The following is a 19,567-nucleotide window of genomic DNA, read 5'->3' on the forward strand; positions in this document are numbered from 1 at the left end:
TGGGAAATTTTTAATGATAATTATTTATAAAATAGTATTATTCTAAAAATTTCGAAAAAAACATTTAACTTTTAATTTTAACTTGATCAAAAAGAGAAGAGAAAAAAATATAAATTTTGTCCTTTTGCATTAAATATAATTACTTAATAACATCTATCGCTGGCAAGAAAGGATCAGCTGAAAGATTAATTAACAGTAATTTGTCTAACAAAACTAATTTGCAACATATTCGCGTAATATTATATTTAAATATTTAACTCTTCTTTTTCCCGAATTTTTTATCCTTTTGAATTCATTACTTTCCATAAAGCATCAATAACAGTAACCTTCTGTGCTTAACACTGTAGAAAGCGTTTCAATGTTACGTACTTAGCAGGCATAGACAGCTTTACTTATAAATCAGAGAAGAGTCTAGCCGCGCTAAATTGCGGTCTTGAACCGAGAAGATTTTCAGTGTAATAGTAAAGACTGTAAATCAGGCTTAATTTAGCAAGCGTATGGTCGACATGGTTTCTCCGCTCGACGTTCCAAACCACAAAAACCGCTAGCGAAGACTTTTCGTAAGATTCGTGATATTAAGATGGTGATATATAAATTGGTGATATAATTTAATATCTGTGAAGCGTCAGGAATATATATATGCTGCATCGTGCAACAAAAATGTATTTATTACACATTACCTTCTTTTTTTAGAGTATATCGTATAATTTAATCTTAAAATTATTTTTTTTTATTTTAATAAGAGATATAGTAGAAAATGTTAAAAGATCTAAATTTGTTGCAACTTTCATATCGCTATTGATCAAGTTAAAACCGTGACGCGCGCGAGAGAGAAATGTAATTTAATCATACAGTCATATATATTGTGTTATATATTATTATTTTATATATTAATTACGTTTTCTCTCCCTTTACGTGCGCGTGTATTCGTGTTATGTAATTACATAATGTAATTCTGGAAATAAATGAATGGCAGTTATGTAGAAAGAAGATTAATGAGATAATATTCCGCTGCATCCTCGCATGCATTGCAGTAATAACATTTTTTGTTAAGACGTTAAGGCGATTTACTCTTAAAGATAACTTAGGTACACATACTCTTAAAGACAACTTAGGTGCAAATAGACACGACTCTATGATATCCTTTCTCTCTCTTTCTGATAATTATACTTTGCAAGAAATTCGAGCGCAAATGTTTTAATTTCTTATATGAAAATCAAAGTTTTAGGTGCCAAAATTGCTTCGAATAATCGTATTTTTTTCTCTATTTTTAGATTTATTTGCAAACATATAAAAATGCAAAATAATTAAATAGTAATATACATATTTTTTGGTACATGTTAGGCGCGATTTGAGCGACGATATTTTTTATTATAAACACTTACGGAGAAACTTTACTAAATAAGTTGCTAAACATAGTGAGTAGTACAAATGTGCGCGAGAAATATATATCTCGTATTCCAATAATTCAAGAAATTATCTCGAGAATGACCTTCAAGCATCAGCTTCGCAATTCGCATTTCTGAGTTATTTCGCGATCCCACGTGATGCAGCGATCGGGATGCTGCAGAACTTCTTCTCCGCACGGCTCACGCACGCGAGTAACGGGAGGAAAAGAAAGAGCGAGCCGGTTTTCGCGGTAATACTAATTTCACTGAATCAGCACTCGAGATAAGCTACTTGCGCGGGGTCATGATTTATGGCCGCTCCTAAACAAATTATGTAGATCGCGGTATTTGATTAGCGGCGAGCGCGGAGAGCGCAGTAGTATAAGGCCCGATATACAGCGCCATGTGCATGGCACTGATAAAGCAACGCCTTAACCCCTTTTAATGTCTCACATTTATTTGGATTTGTTTGGCTTTTGTTTCGCAAACTTTCTTCGCGCAGCCTCTCCTCTCCCTCTCGAGTTCGCCATCTTATATGCGTATACAATGACATTGCGTATACGATCGAGCTCACCGGTCGTCAGAATTTCGAATTTTTAGCAAGTGTTAAATATGAAAATATTTTCTATAAATTATTCATTTCTTAGAATTTTTTCAATGAGAATTTGTGGTACATTTATTAAGGTGAAGTTCGTAGTATTGAAATCTATAATAATTATGCGAAATTTTCTGTTGATATGGAATATTTCGCAAATTTTTTCGCAATGTCTTTCGAGAAGACAAAGAATGATTCCAAGTTGTACTTTGAGAGATTATTTCGCAAATCCTTCCAGTCGCTTTTTTAATAATCTACTTCTTCATCGCGCGATATGGGTTTAAGACGCGAATAGTAAAGGGAATGTGTCTTTATCGTGGCCGATGTAGCACCATTGACCCCGCCGCTTTAATAAAGCAGCGGGTTTTCGACTCGATCTGTCTGGACACGCCCAGTGATCCTTTCACGCTCCTTTTCCATCTCCTCGTCTCTGCTATCGTCTCTCACCCGCCTATCTCCTTCTTTCTCTTTTTCATTCTCTTCCTCGATCTCTGGCCGGCGTGCGCGAAACAAATTTCGATCATACTTCTACTTCGTCCAGAAGAAGATACTGTGCCGCCACGCAGCCGCCGCCGGGGATCTTCGGAACGCACGAAGTTCCGAAGTAATTAAACAGGTATAGTTTAGGTCGTCTTCACGAATAAAAAAAAGATTATATACTTCGCCAAGACTCGGCCGAGAGAGAAGTTTCGTGCCTCGTGTTACTCGAGTATCGTTCAGATTATTAAAAAAATACAACTTTAATCAAAAGTAACTGATAATAAGTTGATATTCTCTTACATGTGGATAATCGGAGAAATATATAATTGATATCAAAGAATGTACATATAGTATTAATTTTTATTGAACTTTTTCACCAAACTGTTATTGGAAAAAAATGATATATTATTTGCTTTATTACTTTTTAAAAATACAAAATGAAGGTTGTTATTCCAATTTTTTAATATTATGTTGCTCGATTCTTCTCATCTAGATTTTTTAAAATTCTTTATATATTTAAGTTTTTTAAGTAAACGAGTGAGAAATCCTTAAATAATGCATATGAAAATAATATTATCTCAATCAACTCTTTTTTCACATTCTTACATCATCCGCGTTACTATAAGATTTCTCTCAGAAAATTTGTTTGCAAGCTCTTTAATCTTGTCAATATCCTCGAATTTTTCACCGCCCCTTTTAAGCAATATTCAAATGCACGAGTCTGCCTCAGGGATGCGCGCTTTTTCGCGATACAAATCGCCACCGAATATTTCATCATTTCGCTGGCAAGGTAGTTGTGAGCCGCAACTGCAAGCCGTTCAGGACAGACTGTAAAAAAAGGGAATGAAACTGGACGCGTTTCAAAGGAATAGAAGTCGAGATCGTTCGAGGAAAGTAAGGAAGATATCCCGGACGCGATCCGCTGAGACAGGGCCTTGCAATCACTGTTTGAATCTTTGCCAAGTGTTGCCGTCATACTGCAATCCCTCGATAACTTCTCATGGTCCAACCAATTCGGATAGTTTCTTTCGTCTTCAAGACTTCGATTTGTCGGTAGTAATCGCGCGCTTTATCGGCTCGTACATCGCTCTGTAGTAATTTGGTTAAAGATTCGACGAGTATTTTTTGTCAACTAGGTATATAATCGCCCATATGACTGCATCGCGTAATTTTTTCCGTTTGATGGGAAAATTACGGCGATGTTTCTTATTCATGTGATCAATTCCGCATTTTTATCTTTGGAGAAAATAAAAAGGGATGAAAAGTATATATTTTTACGTAAATCTGTCGAAATTGCAGTAGTCTATTTTTTTTAAACGTAAAAGAATTTATTAAATAGAAGTAAATAAATATTAATTTATATTATTCTGATTTATTAAGTCATTCAAATAAGACTGATATTTATTGCTTTTTATGAATCAATTGAGAAATATGAGAGAGAGGTTGAAATTTTGCACAGAAAAATCTATTTCCAAGAAAATTGTTCTGTTATTATTTTATTTTATTAAAATACGCGCATAATACACATTTTCTTATTCTTTGTAGAGAATAAGCAAGAATTTCTAATCAGATACTGTAATAATAATAATAATAATATTATTATTATTATGAAATCTCCCTCGAGACGAAAGCCACAAATGTTTCGGGCGCGATAAAATATGACTAGACCTATTGGGAATAATCAATACTGCCATAAAATACAGTAATGTCTGTGTCATCAATAATGATAGCTGAAAGGTCTTGCAATATGAGTTTCGTCCCTTCTAATGACACAATATCAACAATTCGCGCGCGTGTCATTATCGATGATATTGAGAAACTTTTATCGCTAGGTCCCTTTATTTCGTTCTTTAAAATTTTTCTGATCTTAATAATTTAACGAGAGAAGAATTTTCGTGAACGTCGATGATCGTTATTTGAACATTGCTATTATACGTAGTGTTAAACAAAATCAACTTGGTTCAATTTGATATTTATTGTTTCATAGCTGGATATATTTTATATGGAAGAAAAACGAATTTAAGAATTTTTTTTTGCGATACTTCCCGACTTGGTAAAAGTGTTCGTAATATCGAAGAGCGGCATAAATACTTAAATGATTATAACGCGAAAGATAAGAAAACGACTTTTGATTTCTCAGGAATTATACACGCGCATGTGCACTTTGCGCCTGTGCTTGTACAGATAAGCAAAATTCATAAATCAATAATTTATTAAATCGCCCACCATATAAGGATTTATTTGATTTCGTAAAAGTAAAAAATATTGCCATGTTGTAAGCCAATCGAGCGGTCGTAATAAAGTGCTGGGGAAATGTTAGAAAGGTGGGTGGCACACAACGAACGACACGTGCGTACACGTGTGACGCACAGCTAGCGGACTACTTAAAGCGCCTGTTCCACAAGAAACCGTGGAGGCCTCTCGGTGCTGCACCGTTACGTAACGTTCCGATAGGGCGTGTTCTCACTGATAAATTCCATAACGATCCGAGTATGCGATAATTACGATTCGTGATCGAAAGATCAACGACAGGGAATGACTAGTCGATCAAGCTCAAGCGGTTGAGAAAAAATGAAATTGAGTGGACAAGTTGCTCCGCGTTACTTTATAATTAATTTGAGAAACACGGTTCTGAATCGATAATTTCGAATTAACTTCTTAATGAAAGCGCGATGTTTGTACATTGCTCATTCGCTGAGTTTTCAGCATAATGAAGTATGCAATCGCATTTTGTAATAAATTTCTGATCTTTTCGTTTTATTAAGTTCTGGTCCAGTATCATAAATATTAAAGAAATAAAATTGATTAAGTTTTACGCTTTATTATTTCAAACTTTCGTATGTTTTTATATTAATTTGTAATTGATTTACACCGATGTTTTATTTTATATGATTTGACATGATGAAATATAATAGGTATAGCATATTCGGTATAAATATCTTATGTTAATGGATCTAATTTCTGATGAAGAATCTGTATAATTCATAGTGAATGTTTCAGCGATTTATATAAATATTTAACAAGATTATAATAATAAAATATTTTTTTACGATATATATCAAAATATTATTATAGAGAAAATATGAACATTATTTTATATAACTCTTAAATACCTAAGATTTTATTTGGATTTTATTTGGGCTTCTGGTAATTTGATTTGAGCACAATTATCGACTTTGTACATGCAAGATATATTTGGGAATAATAGCAGCGAGCGCCTTCTATCATAAATCTAAGATTCCATGTATTCCATGCTCATTATGAGTTGCGTTAGCTCATTATTAAATGAAATTTTTCAGTAGCTGTTTATAATAAGCGTGTGTAAGCATGCGTAACAACTCTGCGGTTGAGCTACAAAGCTGGACTGTCAAGTAACTTAAGTGAAATAATTCCAATAATTCCAATTGGCTAATACGCATTCTATTCCTGATTTATTGAAATTCAGCGCGATAGTTTCCGCTTGTATTAGTGATGCGACAATTACGTAATTACGTGATTACAATTAGCTATATGCTATTTTTGCTCTAAATGGTTGGAGGAAATTAAAATGACAATCTCCGCTGTTTAATATTCTAAAAAAAATTGTCTTAAATCATTAGATTTCCAGATTTTAAATATTCATGCTGTAGACGTATGGGGAATTTGGTATTTCATGTACGTTTCTTCGCCTATTACAAATCTTTCGTATTTATCATGCAAATATTTAGATTTTTAGCGGATTATAATATGCATATTAAATAGAATATAAATAGAAAATTATATAAAAAAAGCAATAGAAATAAAGAATGTTATTTTATAGAGAAATATAAATTTCGCGTTAGAAACTGCGCATTCTTGTAAAGTACTATTACATAGTCGGTAATATTATTTTTCTTCAAAAGTATTCCCAGGGAAATATATGACATTCATGGCTATCCGTTAATTCCTTTATATGACAGTATTCACATACCATTCAGCGCAATTTATAAAACAGCTGAGAGTAAATTTGCTTGTTAAGTTGGCAAATAATGTTGCTAGGAAATTTATCCGTATATGTCCATCTTATACATGTTCCGTTTAACCTTGCGGTCAAATGATAAATTGCATATCTTAATTTATTCAGCGAATAATTTTTATAATTCGCCTTTTTATTCTCTGTCAAATTATAATGCCGTACAAGCTTTCCTTTCGGCGAAACAGCAATGAATTATTCAAGTTTATCGCTACAAAAATATTTCAAAAATTCTCACAGTATTCATTTTTTCTCTCTATAAATAATTAAATTTGTTTTTGAAATGTTTATTATAATTTATGCGACACCAATATAAATTAACGCGGCACGAGAGCGTCAAATTTACATCACTTTTGAAATAAATAACACGATAATCATATTTTCAGATAAAAATGATGAACGACATCAAAGGAAAATTTGTTTATAGCGGTTGACGAAATTTTATCGATCGATATTTTTCGTTATATTTTTACATCATGTCCCATTACACATTGTATGCTTTATCTTTATTAAATTTATCTTTATTCTTAATAGAATAAGTTTGCTGTCGATCTGATCGATTCGATCACCGCGCATATGTGATAATTGATAATATATGTCACATAGCTTATTAGATATATTTTATCATCTGAGACTTTCGCGCTGATGTTGAGACATAATTATGTATATTTCGCTATCATGTTAGGCCAGATTATTTTCTACGCTATATCTTGCTCCGCGCCGAATTTTAACACCGTGTCCGATAACTCTTCCTTCGATAATTTCACCGCTTCCTTTTCATCTCACTTCGCGCCGCTATGTAGAAGGACGCTAAACATTTATGTTCACACCGATGGTGCCCGGTGTGAACATAAATGGCCGTAATATATCGACCTACCTCGAGGAAAAAGCCAGAGACCAGAGAGTCTCGCAGAGCCCGGACGCTAGCCTGAACCTGAACGTTTATTAGCGTCGGGACCTAAATATGAACAGGTGGCCTATACCTTGTTTGACTATGAATTGCCGGTTGTCGATGATAATGATTGGAAGTAGCTCGTACACTCTCTCGGAGCGCGCGCGTGTTCGCTGATTAAAAAATTCCGTGACGTCTTGAAATTTTTGATGGCCAAGAGAGAGTGATAAATATAAACTTTCTCAAAATTAAAGAAACTATAGAGAGAAACAAATTTTTTTAAGTCTAAATTAATTTTTTTCCAGCGAGTGTATAATGTCTCACAAATTTTTGCATATTTTAATAATAAGATAAACGTCAAGTAAATTTTTTAACAACGTAAGAAATATTGTGTTAATTGACATTTGAAAGAAATCAATTTTCATATATGAGGAACATAAGTAATCTTGAGTTCACTAACTCTTGCCTCATTTTTCTCATTACATCTCCTATATACAAAGATTATAGTATATAATTTCTCAAGTTGTTAAAAATTTGCTCTAATTAATCGAAGTTTGCTCTAATTAATCGAAATATATAAGCAGGAAATTTTGCGACAATCTGTAAATCAATTTTGCGAGGTAAAATGGCACAAGCATAATCGTTTCGCCTATTCTCGTGATTTCAATTGCGCTACATTGTGCTACATTGTGCTACATTGTGCTACATCCAATTCTATCTCTCGAAATTTTCTTATTCTCTCACGCGACATTCGCGGCTCGTCGGATTCCCGAATAATCGTGCGCACTCGACGATGAGAATAGTCCAGGGTGTCGGCAAGGGAACGTGCCGACGACGGAAGCGCCGTTAAACGACGGCACTATTATTGGAGCGCGGGTGGAATTACGTTACGCTTGTCTTTTATTAGATGACGGCGGTCCCGCCTTTACCGTTCTTCGCACGCTTCCTACTACTCTCGAGTTCTCGTCGAGACTCCTGCGGGATGACTAAGCTCTGTGCCCGTGCTCTCCTTTTTGGCAGTGCTCCAAAACTACTCTCCGGCGAGAGATAGATTTTACCCGCGACTCTCTTCTTTTCCGTCTCTCTCTTTCTCTTTCTCTTTTTACTCTGGCACAACCTTGGCCAAGCGAGTACTTCTGTCATTGCCACTTGAAATGAAGTACCTCGACGAGATTTTTTTTCGGCGAAATACGCCATAGGAAAACAAAACGCCGTTTCGTTTGCCTTATATATAGGTAGGCAAGACGATTCAATATCAAAAAGACAATTTCCACTCGTGTCTAGATTTCGTTGTCCTGACATTCAATGTGTGACGTATGGTTATTTTCTTATACTTTTATGTAGAGCAGAGAATATCTATTATAATGAATATATCATGTGATTACTATTAATTCAGAATCAATTTATCAATTTATTAATAACAAAACTGACGCAAAGCTTGTTCATATTAATTATACGTCTATAAAAATATCTTATTTTTGGGAAAAAAGGAAAGAAAAATAACTGTTGCATTCGTTATAATGAAATTTTTAATTTTTTTACGTAGATTTTTTCACACCACTAGAGTAATACCTGCATGTAATTATTGATAAATGCAACGTTGGTTGCAATATACTATAATAAGATGCTCGGAAATGAAAGGTTATGCTTTTCTCTTAGCGCTGCAAATTTTAACTGCTACAAATAATTCACGAGTAAAGGGAAAGATGCTAATTTCATTGTGTGCCATTGTAATTTTCACAAGAAGCAAATCTTCAGGGCATTGGTTTTTTAAATCTGTCCTGTCAGAACAGATACAAATTCACATACACGAAATATTCAAATTCAATATTCAAATATTCAATATATAATATTTTAGCTAACATAAATAGTTAATTACGAAAACTCTGCAGAAAGAAAATAAAAATTTTACAATAAATGAATAAAGAATTTTTGACAGCATACCTCCTTCTTTTTTAATTAAAAGGTGAAACTTTAATTTCTTGAAGATTGCAATAATAACTTTTTTAGAACCTTTTATTCAATTGCAATAAAAATAAAATATAGATAATAAAATATTATAATAATATACATTATTGTGATAATATAGCATTAATAAATTCTTGTAGCTGGAAATGCAGTTGCAATACTTTTTATCGGTGCTGTTTAATATCATCGAACGTAATCGTATCAAGAACGTAATTTCTCTTCTTGTTATGAACGTGAAAGTTTAAAGGATTATACGACAAGTGCAATAAGTGTAATGTGTGCCACATGTAGCCGATATCAAATCTCTCTTTCTCTCACACACAAAAGGATATCTCCTCTCTTTTCTAATACTCTCACTTATCAGATCTTATCACTCGCACTTAAAATTTAGTTATCAAAGGGAGTAGAGAAATCGTTCAATAATAATAGTAATGGGAATATCACTACATATCTGCCACATACATATATTGTATCGCAGCGTTGAAGTCCATATCCCGTACGATTTATGGCAACAAGTTTACTTGCCTATGCGAATGAAAATGCGAGTGGAAAGTGGCCTTTTGCTGCGCGGAACGGCTCGTAAAATTCTAATCTCGTATTATCTCTGTGGCGTACATATATATACGTATACGTTCTCCTTACATATTTCGCCTTTATGTGTTTCGTTCGCGCAGTGGCGGCGAGCATGACGATGTTGGCAGATTGAGCGAAATCTAACGCAGGGGAAAGTACGACGTAACGAGCCGCTCGCATTTGGTGTGTGTGTGTGTACCTATCGCTAGATTTACGCTGACCCCATTCCGCCGTCCCAAATAGTACAATGTGATGCAAAGTATGTATATAACATCGTTTGCTAGACGTGCTCGACGCCGATCGGAAATCGGAGCGTGCGGGGGCGGCGATCGACCCCGAGAGTGTAGGTATCGTCGTCGTCGGTGGCACAAGTAACGTGAAGAATAGATGATCGAGCGACAAGCGACACGCGCGTGTTGCTCGACAGCACGCGAATTTTCAGCGACACGCGGATATTGTTTCAGACGTGAACAATAGTTGATTTTATTTACCACGATAGAGATAGCTCTGGAACTTTAGATCGACCGTATTCGTTCTAACTCTCAGGTGAGACTGAACAAATCTTGTGAACATCTGAATATATCAAAAGGGCAAATTTTTTTAGTACTTTTTATCCGATCAATTTTTTTTCATAATGTCAAAATATTGCTTCTTAAATTATTAGTATCATAAATAGAGCGAATCTATATATTTATAATAATACTAATAATTTAAGAAGCAATATTTTGACTTTATACAAAAAAGGCTGATGGAATAAAAGATACTACAGCAAAAGAATCTAAATATAATTTGAATTACGAGTTCTCTCGTTTATTTTTCACTCAAAAAAATGGTTTTGCAATTGTAGCAAAAATTTTTTAGATTCAAAAAATTAACTGAGGTAGACAAATGATTAGCACATATTGCAATATCGTATATATTTTGCACGTAATCAATCTAAATGACAGAGACAGAACTAAAAAATTCTATCTGTGACAAACGATAATTCTATCTGTGACAAACGATATTCTATCAGATACAAAAAATAGCGATAATTTTTGTTGCGACATCTAGACTTTTTTTGCGTGTTAGACAATCAAATTATGTTTGTTCGAGAGAAAAGTGTATGTCTTCTTTGTTATAATTTAATAAAAGAAATATTTTAGCTTAGAAGGTATCATAGAGAAATGTATCGATACGAAAGTTAATTTTACTAATTCGTATATCAATTCAAATTAATTTATGCTAAAAATACAAAGTAATTCTCGAAGTGTAGAGTAACATGCGTAGGAGTAATGCGCGAGAGGTATCTTAAGATTGATTTCTGAGAGAAAGTCGCCTTTTCCATTCGCCATCCATCGTGTTTTCCAATTCCCGTCGATTACACGCCGCTAAGAATTACACAATCGACCGGATTTGCGGCCCTGGAGAAAAGCGGGAGACTCATAAAAAAATAGCGAATCGAAGCCATGATGCGGATCGGAATCGTATCTTATAGATACTCGATTCAATTTTTTTACCGCGACATCTTCCGAACGATCGTCGTTGCACCTTATTGTCAAAATGATCTGAGCATATGAAGTATATATGCAAATTTATCCTGGAATTACATTTCTAATTTCAAATTTAACGCGATAGCGCATTCTGTGTTAAATTTTTTTGTGTACGATTTTTAGAGAAATCTGGACCAGGGAGCGATACGGGGCGAATCTTAACGATAAAGTCACGGACGTGTCGCGATATCAGTATCTTACGTTTCGTAATGAACCGCTTTAATTAAAGCGAAGATCATTTAATGAGGACCACATCAAATATTTATCTTTATCCGAGCGGTTCTCCGTTGATCTTCTTGTCCGGTAGATAGGCCTGGATTCGCCTCGATAATTCGGCCGATGAACCGCTTAAGCTCTCGTGTTGCTTCTTAACGTCTGCATACGAAATTTCGTATTTGGCAAAGATATCTTTAAGAAACATCGAGGTGTTTCGCACGACCGACAAGACGATTCTCAGGATTCGTTCCATCTTTTCGCTTCAGCGACTTTTCAGAGAGAGTATAGCTGTGACAAATAATAATTAAATCGAAAAATGCAGCATCATAGTCGCGAAAGATTCAACGTATAGAGATTGAAGAGCTAATATTCTATTTAATAATTATAATCTAATATTATAATTATTATCTAGAACATCATATATCGTATTCGAGTAAATTTTCAAAGATGACAATCGGAAAAAGGCAATAAATTTTATTAACAAAATTTATTATTTCATCCCATATATGTATTAGCTCTTAAATATATTCTTTAATTTTTAATTTTAATTTGATTTTGAATAGGAATTTCTATTTAATAATGCTTTCGGAAATATTTTAGAAAGCTTAATTGAAAGCATATTTTAAAGTGTAGAATGTTAAATAATTCACATCGTGTCATTTATAATTAAAGTCATTTTCGCATGACCTAAAATGAATTTATGAATATCAACTGTCTTTTCACTCTTCAAACTTGTCAATTATTCCATATTACAATAATTCTACATATAATATATTACATTATGTTATATATATATATCAATTATTACATCGGTTATATTTGATGCTTTGAAGATAATAGTATTATGTATGATTTTATTAATGAACGTATCATTTTATTATGTAATGAAAGAGTGTTCCAAATCACTATTCTGTTAATGTTTGCGAATTACAGCCGTTGCATGTAAGAATATTTACGATTCATCAATCTTTGATAATACGAAAAGTTGTCGTTGTTCCATATTGTAATGCCGATTGTTGATGACAATAAAATTGCGCGACTTATTCGAACGAGCAGTTATTGACGACTGTTACTTTACAAGCCATCAGACGTGACATTGGCCCGCCTGATAAGTGAGTGGGTGGGCTCTGACCCATTAATCGTGACGGCTTGATGAAAGCTACGGATTAATTATCGTCGGAATATCATGCCGGATGTTTAGGGTCCAGTCATTCTATAAATTCCGAGAACAAGATTAGCACACACGCTTCAGATTCGTACATCTGCCATTTCATTATATATACATATGTATGTGTGTATTATTTTATAAATAGCAGAAATTAAGATAAAAAATATGAAGACCACTAATTCGATTTAAAATTGACATTCTTTTTTTTTCTCCGAGTGGGAAATATTCCGAGAGAGAAAGAGAGAAGAACTTCATCAGCATTATATATTCCAAATAAAAAAAAAAAAATTAAAAAAATTTGATCCCCTTCTCCGTTTTCTCATCGATGGCAGATTCCCGCGAGCGATCGGATTTCGTCTGCCGGCTTATCAGAAACGTACCATGAAGTGCCACATTGCGCTTGCATAACTTTGCACGATGCGTCGTATGTTGATTCCGCATTTTCATAATGCTTCGCGAGAAAAATCGACGATGTGATTCGAAGACGACAGCCGCTATTCACGCGCGTGCCTTCTTAACACGTCGCTTTAACTCGCGTTAGTTTGAATTTCTTCAGCAGACCTGCCTACTAAAGTCGAGCGTCTGAGATATGCGAGTCGTGGAACGTCACTAGCAAAGTTGCCGGACAAGTTTAAATTGTCTTACAGAAAGGAACTGCGAGAAGACTTTTAACGTCGTTCCTTTATATAGTTGTAAAGTTTCTTAACTGTTTATGTATTTCACGGAAGTTCCTGAACAAAACATGCATATTTATTGGAGAACGATCTTTTTTTCATAGAAAAATATACCTATATTCTACAATGATTGCACTGAATTTTTTGAAAGTGATTCTCGAATATTTTCAACGAAAATTTTTGCTCTTAAAAGTCAAGAATAAATCTTTAAATAAAATTAATTATTACTTCAGTCAAAATTATGTTTCTTGATAAAATTCGTTGCGATTAAATGTATGATAATTGAAACCAGATTAAAAGGTAACACAATTACTTTCCAATGTTAAAATTAAAAGCAATGATTTTTTTATAAGCTTGATATTAATTAGCTTAATATTAATATTAATTATTATTTATTACGATGAAAAAAATTATGCATACTATTATTTCTCTTCTCGTGTTCGTAGTATGGTATCTCGGCTCTATAGCCTAATCTAGGCCCTAGGCCAATAAATTTTATCCGATTGCCAGAGACATTCGGGTCATTTACCTCGTTCGCGGCGCCATTTCCTCCGCAGAGCGATGTACCGTCGGTCTAATTTTCATCTTTTTCCTCTTTTTTTGTCTCTCCCCCCCCCCAACCTTTAGACGGACTCGCTTAGAATGCTGACGACCGCGTCACGGAAATAGAAAGCGATGCTCAGACCCGACGTCGTCGATAAGTTCGCCCGAGTTTAAAGTCAAGTTTTGAAGCTCTCCCGGGATCCGTTTTCCCGGCGACGATGACGATGACGACAACTCACAGTCACGGAATTAGGCAACCCTCATTGTCGATCAGAGTAGTCGGAATCTGCTCGTTAATTCTGTAATAGCTTTTGCCGCAGGCTTATAAAGAGACTTTTGTTTCTACTATCACCGACCAGCCCGTGTCGACATGTATTTATACACGTGACCGCACTTGTCAGAAATGTGTCATACTCTGTCGCACGTCCCTTCTCATTCAGTCACACTATTCTTTTCGCAGACAAATGTTTAAGTCTGAATCGGCTAATCAATCATGCAGCATCATCGAGATTTAAATTACAATGATAATTCATAATTAATTTGCATCGAGCATGGTATTTATTGAAACGCGATAACTCTTAAATCTGCTTGGTGCTAGACTGTGTATGTTATGACATTTCGATACCGGATATTTTAAACATTGAGATAAGAATCGCGATATTATAGTGCCCGATAAACCGTGTAATTAACATGGGCGCAACGATGACTGTTAATTACGAAGGCGAAGTACTATTATACTTGGTATTTTCTATCGTTTGACGAATTTAACGAGTCTTTAATAATCCAGTTTGCGCTTTCACGTGAGACGCAGAGATCCGCGATAATTTATGATATTTAAATGGCGGAATATTCCACTATTTGTCGCGCCCAATATAAAATTTTGGGAGTTTGATCTCGGATGAACTAGGCAATCCGGCCGAAGGACATCGAGATGATCGCCAATTTTGCAAAGTGTCTCGCCACGGTGATGAAAGTAACGTCGGACACGAGTCTTAAATTAAGTAGTTTAGTATACTGGATGCTTAAAAGCTAAATAGACATGCATTTCTACGGTCGATAAATTTACGAGACCGAGTCGGCTCGCTTTTGAATATGAACATGTGTTGCACCCATAAAACACACATTTATTGATGTAACAATAAATAACATTACTAAATTCTCTTATCGCATATAATTCTCATGATTTATATATCTTTGTATTCGCCAGTGATAGCGAATATATTTTTAATCTAATTTTTCAGTCGTCTCTAAATGTAACACTCAATTAAATATATTTTCTAAATTAAAATTATATATATTATTAATATATTATGACGATTAATAAATCGACGATTAATATATATGTGTGTGTAATCCTTTTAAATAATAATATAAATCACTAATATAATTTTCTTACATACTGGTTTTCATATCATAATTATCAATCTCAATACGACATCAAAAATTTAACATTTTTCTTTACGAAATTATAAAAAAAATGTTAAATTTCATAGAAAAGATAAGTCGGAACGGCTAGGATTAAGATTCTTAAAGGCGGAATTGACGGAAGATTTTCGATTGAATCTGTGTTACAGATCTTTGGAAGTTTTCCACCAACACGGAAAAACACATTCTGAGCTTCTGAAAGCCCAACGTACCATCGGTGGCTGCGGATTAGGAGGACCCCTCAGATATCCAAATTCCATTATCCTGTGGCTTCGCTGTAATAAGGTACGTGCACGTGACCACGATCTTTTGATACATCAGATTTTCATATACGTCGGTGAGATCGATATCAATGTACTATTGTCACAGACAGACCGTATGATGTATTACCGAAATAACGAGGGAACTATTCCCCTGTTTGAGTTTACCATCGCGTTTCTCAGAACATTACTTTTCACAGTCTGTCTCTGTCAGTATATTTATTGGTTTTCGATTCGTTCTTCCCTTGAGCGGAAATCTCACGATAATATAAACGTTTGGGTGAAGTTCATGGTTTAGAAACTCTACCATTTTCTAAAACTTTAAAAAAAGTTTATATATTAAAATTTCTAATTTTTTAAAAATATGTGACGAGAACGTAATTTCGGATAAAACAAATTGTGGATAAACAATTCGACTCCGATCATTGATTTAAGAAGAAAAGGCATTTATCATCGTTGACTATATAGTACTATCTCGTTGTATGTAGTAAAGTTTATTGTACTCGATATGTCTTGGGGCTCTCGTTTTATCGACGTCCTAGAAGCATCGTACTATTTGACGACGTCATGTTCAGTGCACCGTGATAAATATTCATAAATATCATTTTACGAGTGCGATAGAAATATCCGAAGGACGGAAATTATCGCCGTTTACATAAGAATTTGCGAAAGTGTCGCCTAAATGTCGCGAACTTAACGCGTTAATCGTTTAAAATTATATTCGATGCAACGTATTTTTTTATTTTCTCGATTTATTATCGTGACGCGCTTGCAAGTTTTTCTTTGATTAATTTACGAGGGCAAGACTGACGATGGACTCTGATATTACTAGTTCGTTTTCCTTGATAAATGATAAAGTTTATCGCCTTCTCGAATGCCGTTCGGTCTATTTTATCGTCGCCTATACGATAGGTCGAGATAATCAATAGTGCTACTTTCAATGCTGCAGAGATATTTTGTTCGGCCTACCGTTCTTGAAAGAAATCACTGTCCCCAAGGATTCTCGCGGCAAAAATTACGGAGAACGTTACATGGCCGAGCTCTAATCTATTCTATAATTGCTTATTTTAACTCGCGATATCAGAATTACGCTCTTATCAAAAAGTATCACCATTTCACAACGTGAATGTATTAAATTATGCGTGCTTCGAATGACATATTTCGAAGAAAATATAAATTATAACCCAATTACGAGGTGCTGGCATTGATTGCATACCTTGTAAATTTATCGGATTTAATATGTAATTACGTTATGTAAACGGGATTCCGGACAAAAACGGGCAGGGACTTACATTCTAGGCAGCGAGTTATTTTCTCCAGAATGTTTATTGAACGTGTAGTTTAAAAGTTGCAGCGGAAGTGCCGATTGACAGCTACACTGTCATGAGAGCTATCATTTTTCCAGTAGCGCTTTCCGCGTTATTAATTGATCTACAATCGTTCTGCTACACCGATTCGCTCGTAAATAGAAAAACAATTTAAAAGATACTTTCTGATAATAAATATCAGCTTTAGAATTGATTGCATAGATATGATATCTTGCTTTTTATTTGCTACGATATTAAGTTTTCCGTACCTTTTTGTAAGTATTATGCTTGTTTTAAGTATATAGCACGTTATATGAACTTAAGTGAAATATGGTTCTACTTATTATTTCTCATATGCGTGTACATAAATGTGAGTATCGTAAGCATGTGAGCAAATTGAGGTTTATTACTTCGTACTTATTGTAGTATATATTTTATCGTTCTATAGAACGTAAAACAGAAATTAAATAATTAATGAGTTTTTATTTATTATTTTTTTATTGATAAAAGAATAAATATAACATTTTATAAATAAAAGTATATTTTTAATAACATTATATTAAATGCAAAAACAATATATTGGAATTTTAATGAGTTCAAGGCATTATGAAAAATTATAAATCACAATTGCTTTGGTAGAAATTTATAATATGTTTATAAATGTTAATATAAATATGATCAAGATTTTTATCGCTTAGTACTTTCTTTGACTAATCTTTGGACGTTTTATAAATACTCTTCATCTACCAATTGAGTAATAAGAGAATCTTCATAATTACGTAATTACATATCTACTCTTGTTTCACAATCATAAATTCGGTTTTATGTAATCTGAAAAAACGAAACTTTTTGTAAAGACGACATTTCCATTCCGCAGTTAAACTACCAAAATTACAGACATTTACACAACACGCGGGGTCCGGGTCTTAATTAATACATGAATTGATTAATCTTCGTCTCTGATGTTCGAGCGAGACTCGTCGTCGTAAAAGTAAAAGCGAAGCCGGTGTATGCTAATATCATACCGGCCGTTTCAACGCGATGTTCGATTCGCGGTCTGACTGACACAAATACCGCGTGTTCGCTAAAAACCACCGTATCCCAGATATTGCGCGAAATGAACGATCGATTACTTCGGTTGATTTCGAAATCGGAAGTCGATCCCTCGGCCTTGCCTGCTGCACCGGTTGAGAATTTCTTTAGCCTACGTTTACCGCAAATCTGCAGTCTCGAGACTTTCCCTAAGAGCGTTAAGTAACAGAGTGCGTTCCCGGGTAAGGTCCCGTTCACACCATATTTCTCAATCAAATGTACTACGCCGCACCGTAATGTGGTGGAGAATGAATGGAGTTATGCTTTATTTTGCATAGAACACAGAGAGACAGAGAAAAGAGAGAGAGGGAAGAAGAGAAAGATTGTTATTTTATGTAATTTTATCATGTTTCTACTATTATGGATATACATTTTATACCGACTGTCGATTGCCATTAACAAAATATAAGTATATACGGTATTAGTAAAGAATTATTCTGACGAAATATAAGATCGAGTTAAAAACGAATTAAATTTTATCATTTTCATTTTATTTTAATTTAATTTATTTTTGGATAAGTTTAAAATGTTTTCCAGTAAAATCTATTTAAAATAAATTTACAGAGATAAGTATCTCTATATATTTTTTTTCATGTAATTATGTTAATTTAAAACGTGAGCCTTAGCTTAATTTAGAAAGTGTCTAAGTGTCAAAATTATAAAATAATACAATAATTAACTGTCAGATATAAAGAATGTCTACTGAATAATTTATACTATAATAATGAAACATAATGCATTGCTCGCGTGCTTTGCGACGTAATATTTTTTATGAATCTAATCTTAAAAAATAGAAGAAAATAGCGTAAATAGGACGTAGTTTGTACCTTGCTGTTCCATGGATCACTGACTGCGTTTCGCGAGTAGCCGCACTGGAATGCTGGATTTTTTTGCCATGGTGCAACTACCCCCTCTTGGCTACCTTTCCATCGATCCTTTGCAACCACTTGCATATACGTGTGCATATGTACGAACACATACAACATCGCATATCGAGAACTTCCGCCCCTTCTCCATTGGGCACTCGAGAGTGAGAGGCGATACGATTTGCTTTTCCCGTTATCGGTTGCAACCGCTACCTTTGATAGAGTGGATCGATTAAGTTCTCTCGCGCAATCGTGGATCTTATTGCCTAGATTAGTTGCAAAATTGCGAAAGGGCCAGTGATTCCGAAAGATAAATTTAGATTCTTCACATATACTCGTGCTTGTATAAAATAAGAGATAATAGATGAAATAAAATAAAATACAAATAAAAGTAATGAGAGAAAAATGAATAAACATTGATAGAAAATTTCTCTAAAGAAAAATTATTTTACGGTTGATTCCTTTGTGTTAAAATAATAGAAGACGCAGTTGAAACCATTGTCATCGACAATATTCAAATATTATACAAACTATTTATCAACTCCTTATCATCTCATTCCACAGACATCTGGCAGTGTATAAATAGCACTACGCCAA

General features: G+C 34.2%; 1 protein-coding gene across 2 annotated transcripts in view; it reads left to right on the forward strand.

Moving 5' to 3' along the window:
• The window catches only part of LOC145933669 (tRNA dimethylallyltransferase), a 72,185-nt gene that overhangs the window by 23,363 nt on the left and 29,255 nt on the right, over positions 1–19,567 (forward strand). For both annotated transcript variants that reach the window (XM_083033634.1, XM_083033633.1), the window contains exon 4: positions 15,595–15,730. In XM_083033634.1, coding sequence (XP_082889760.1) covers positions 15,595–15,730 — 136 coding nt within the window. The remainder of the gene's footprint in view (positions 1–15,594; positions 15,731–19,567) is intronic.

The sequence above is a fragment of the Prenolepis imparis genome, unplaced genomic scaffold, assembly GCF_030444845.1.
Source record: "Prenolepis imparis isolate NDT839.2.m4 unplaced genomic scaffold, iyPreImpa1.0 SCAF_3, whole genome shotgun sequence".
In the NCBI taxonomy this organism is placed as follows: Eukaryota; Metazoa; Arthropoda; class Insecta; order Hymenoptera; family Formicidae; genus Prenolepis; species Prenolepis imparis.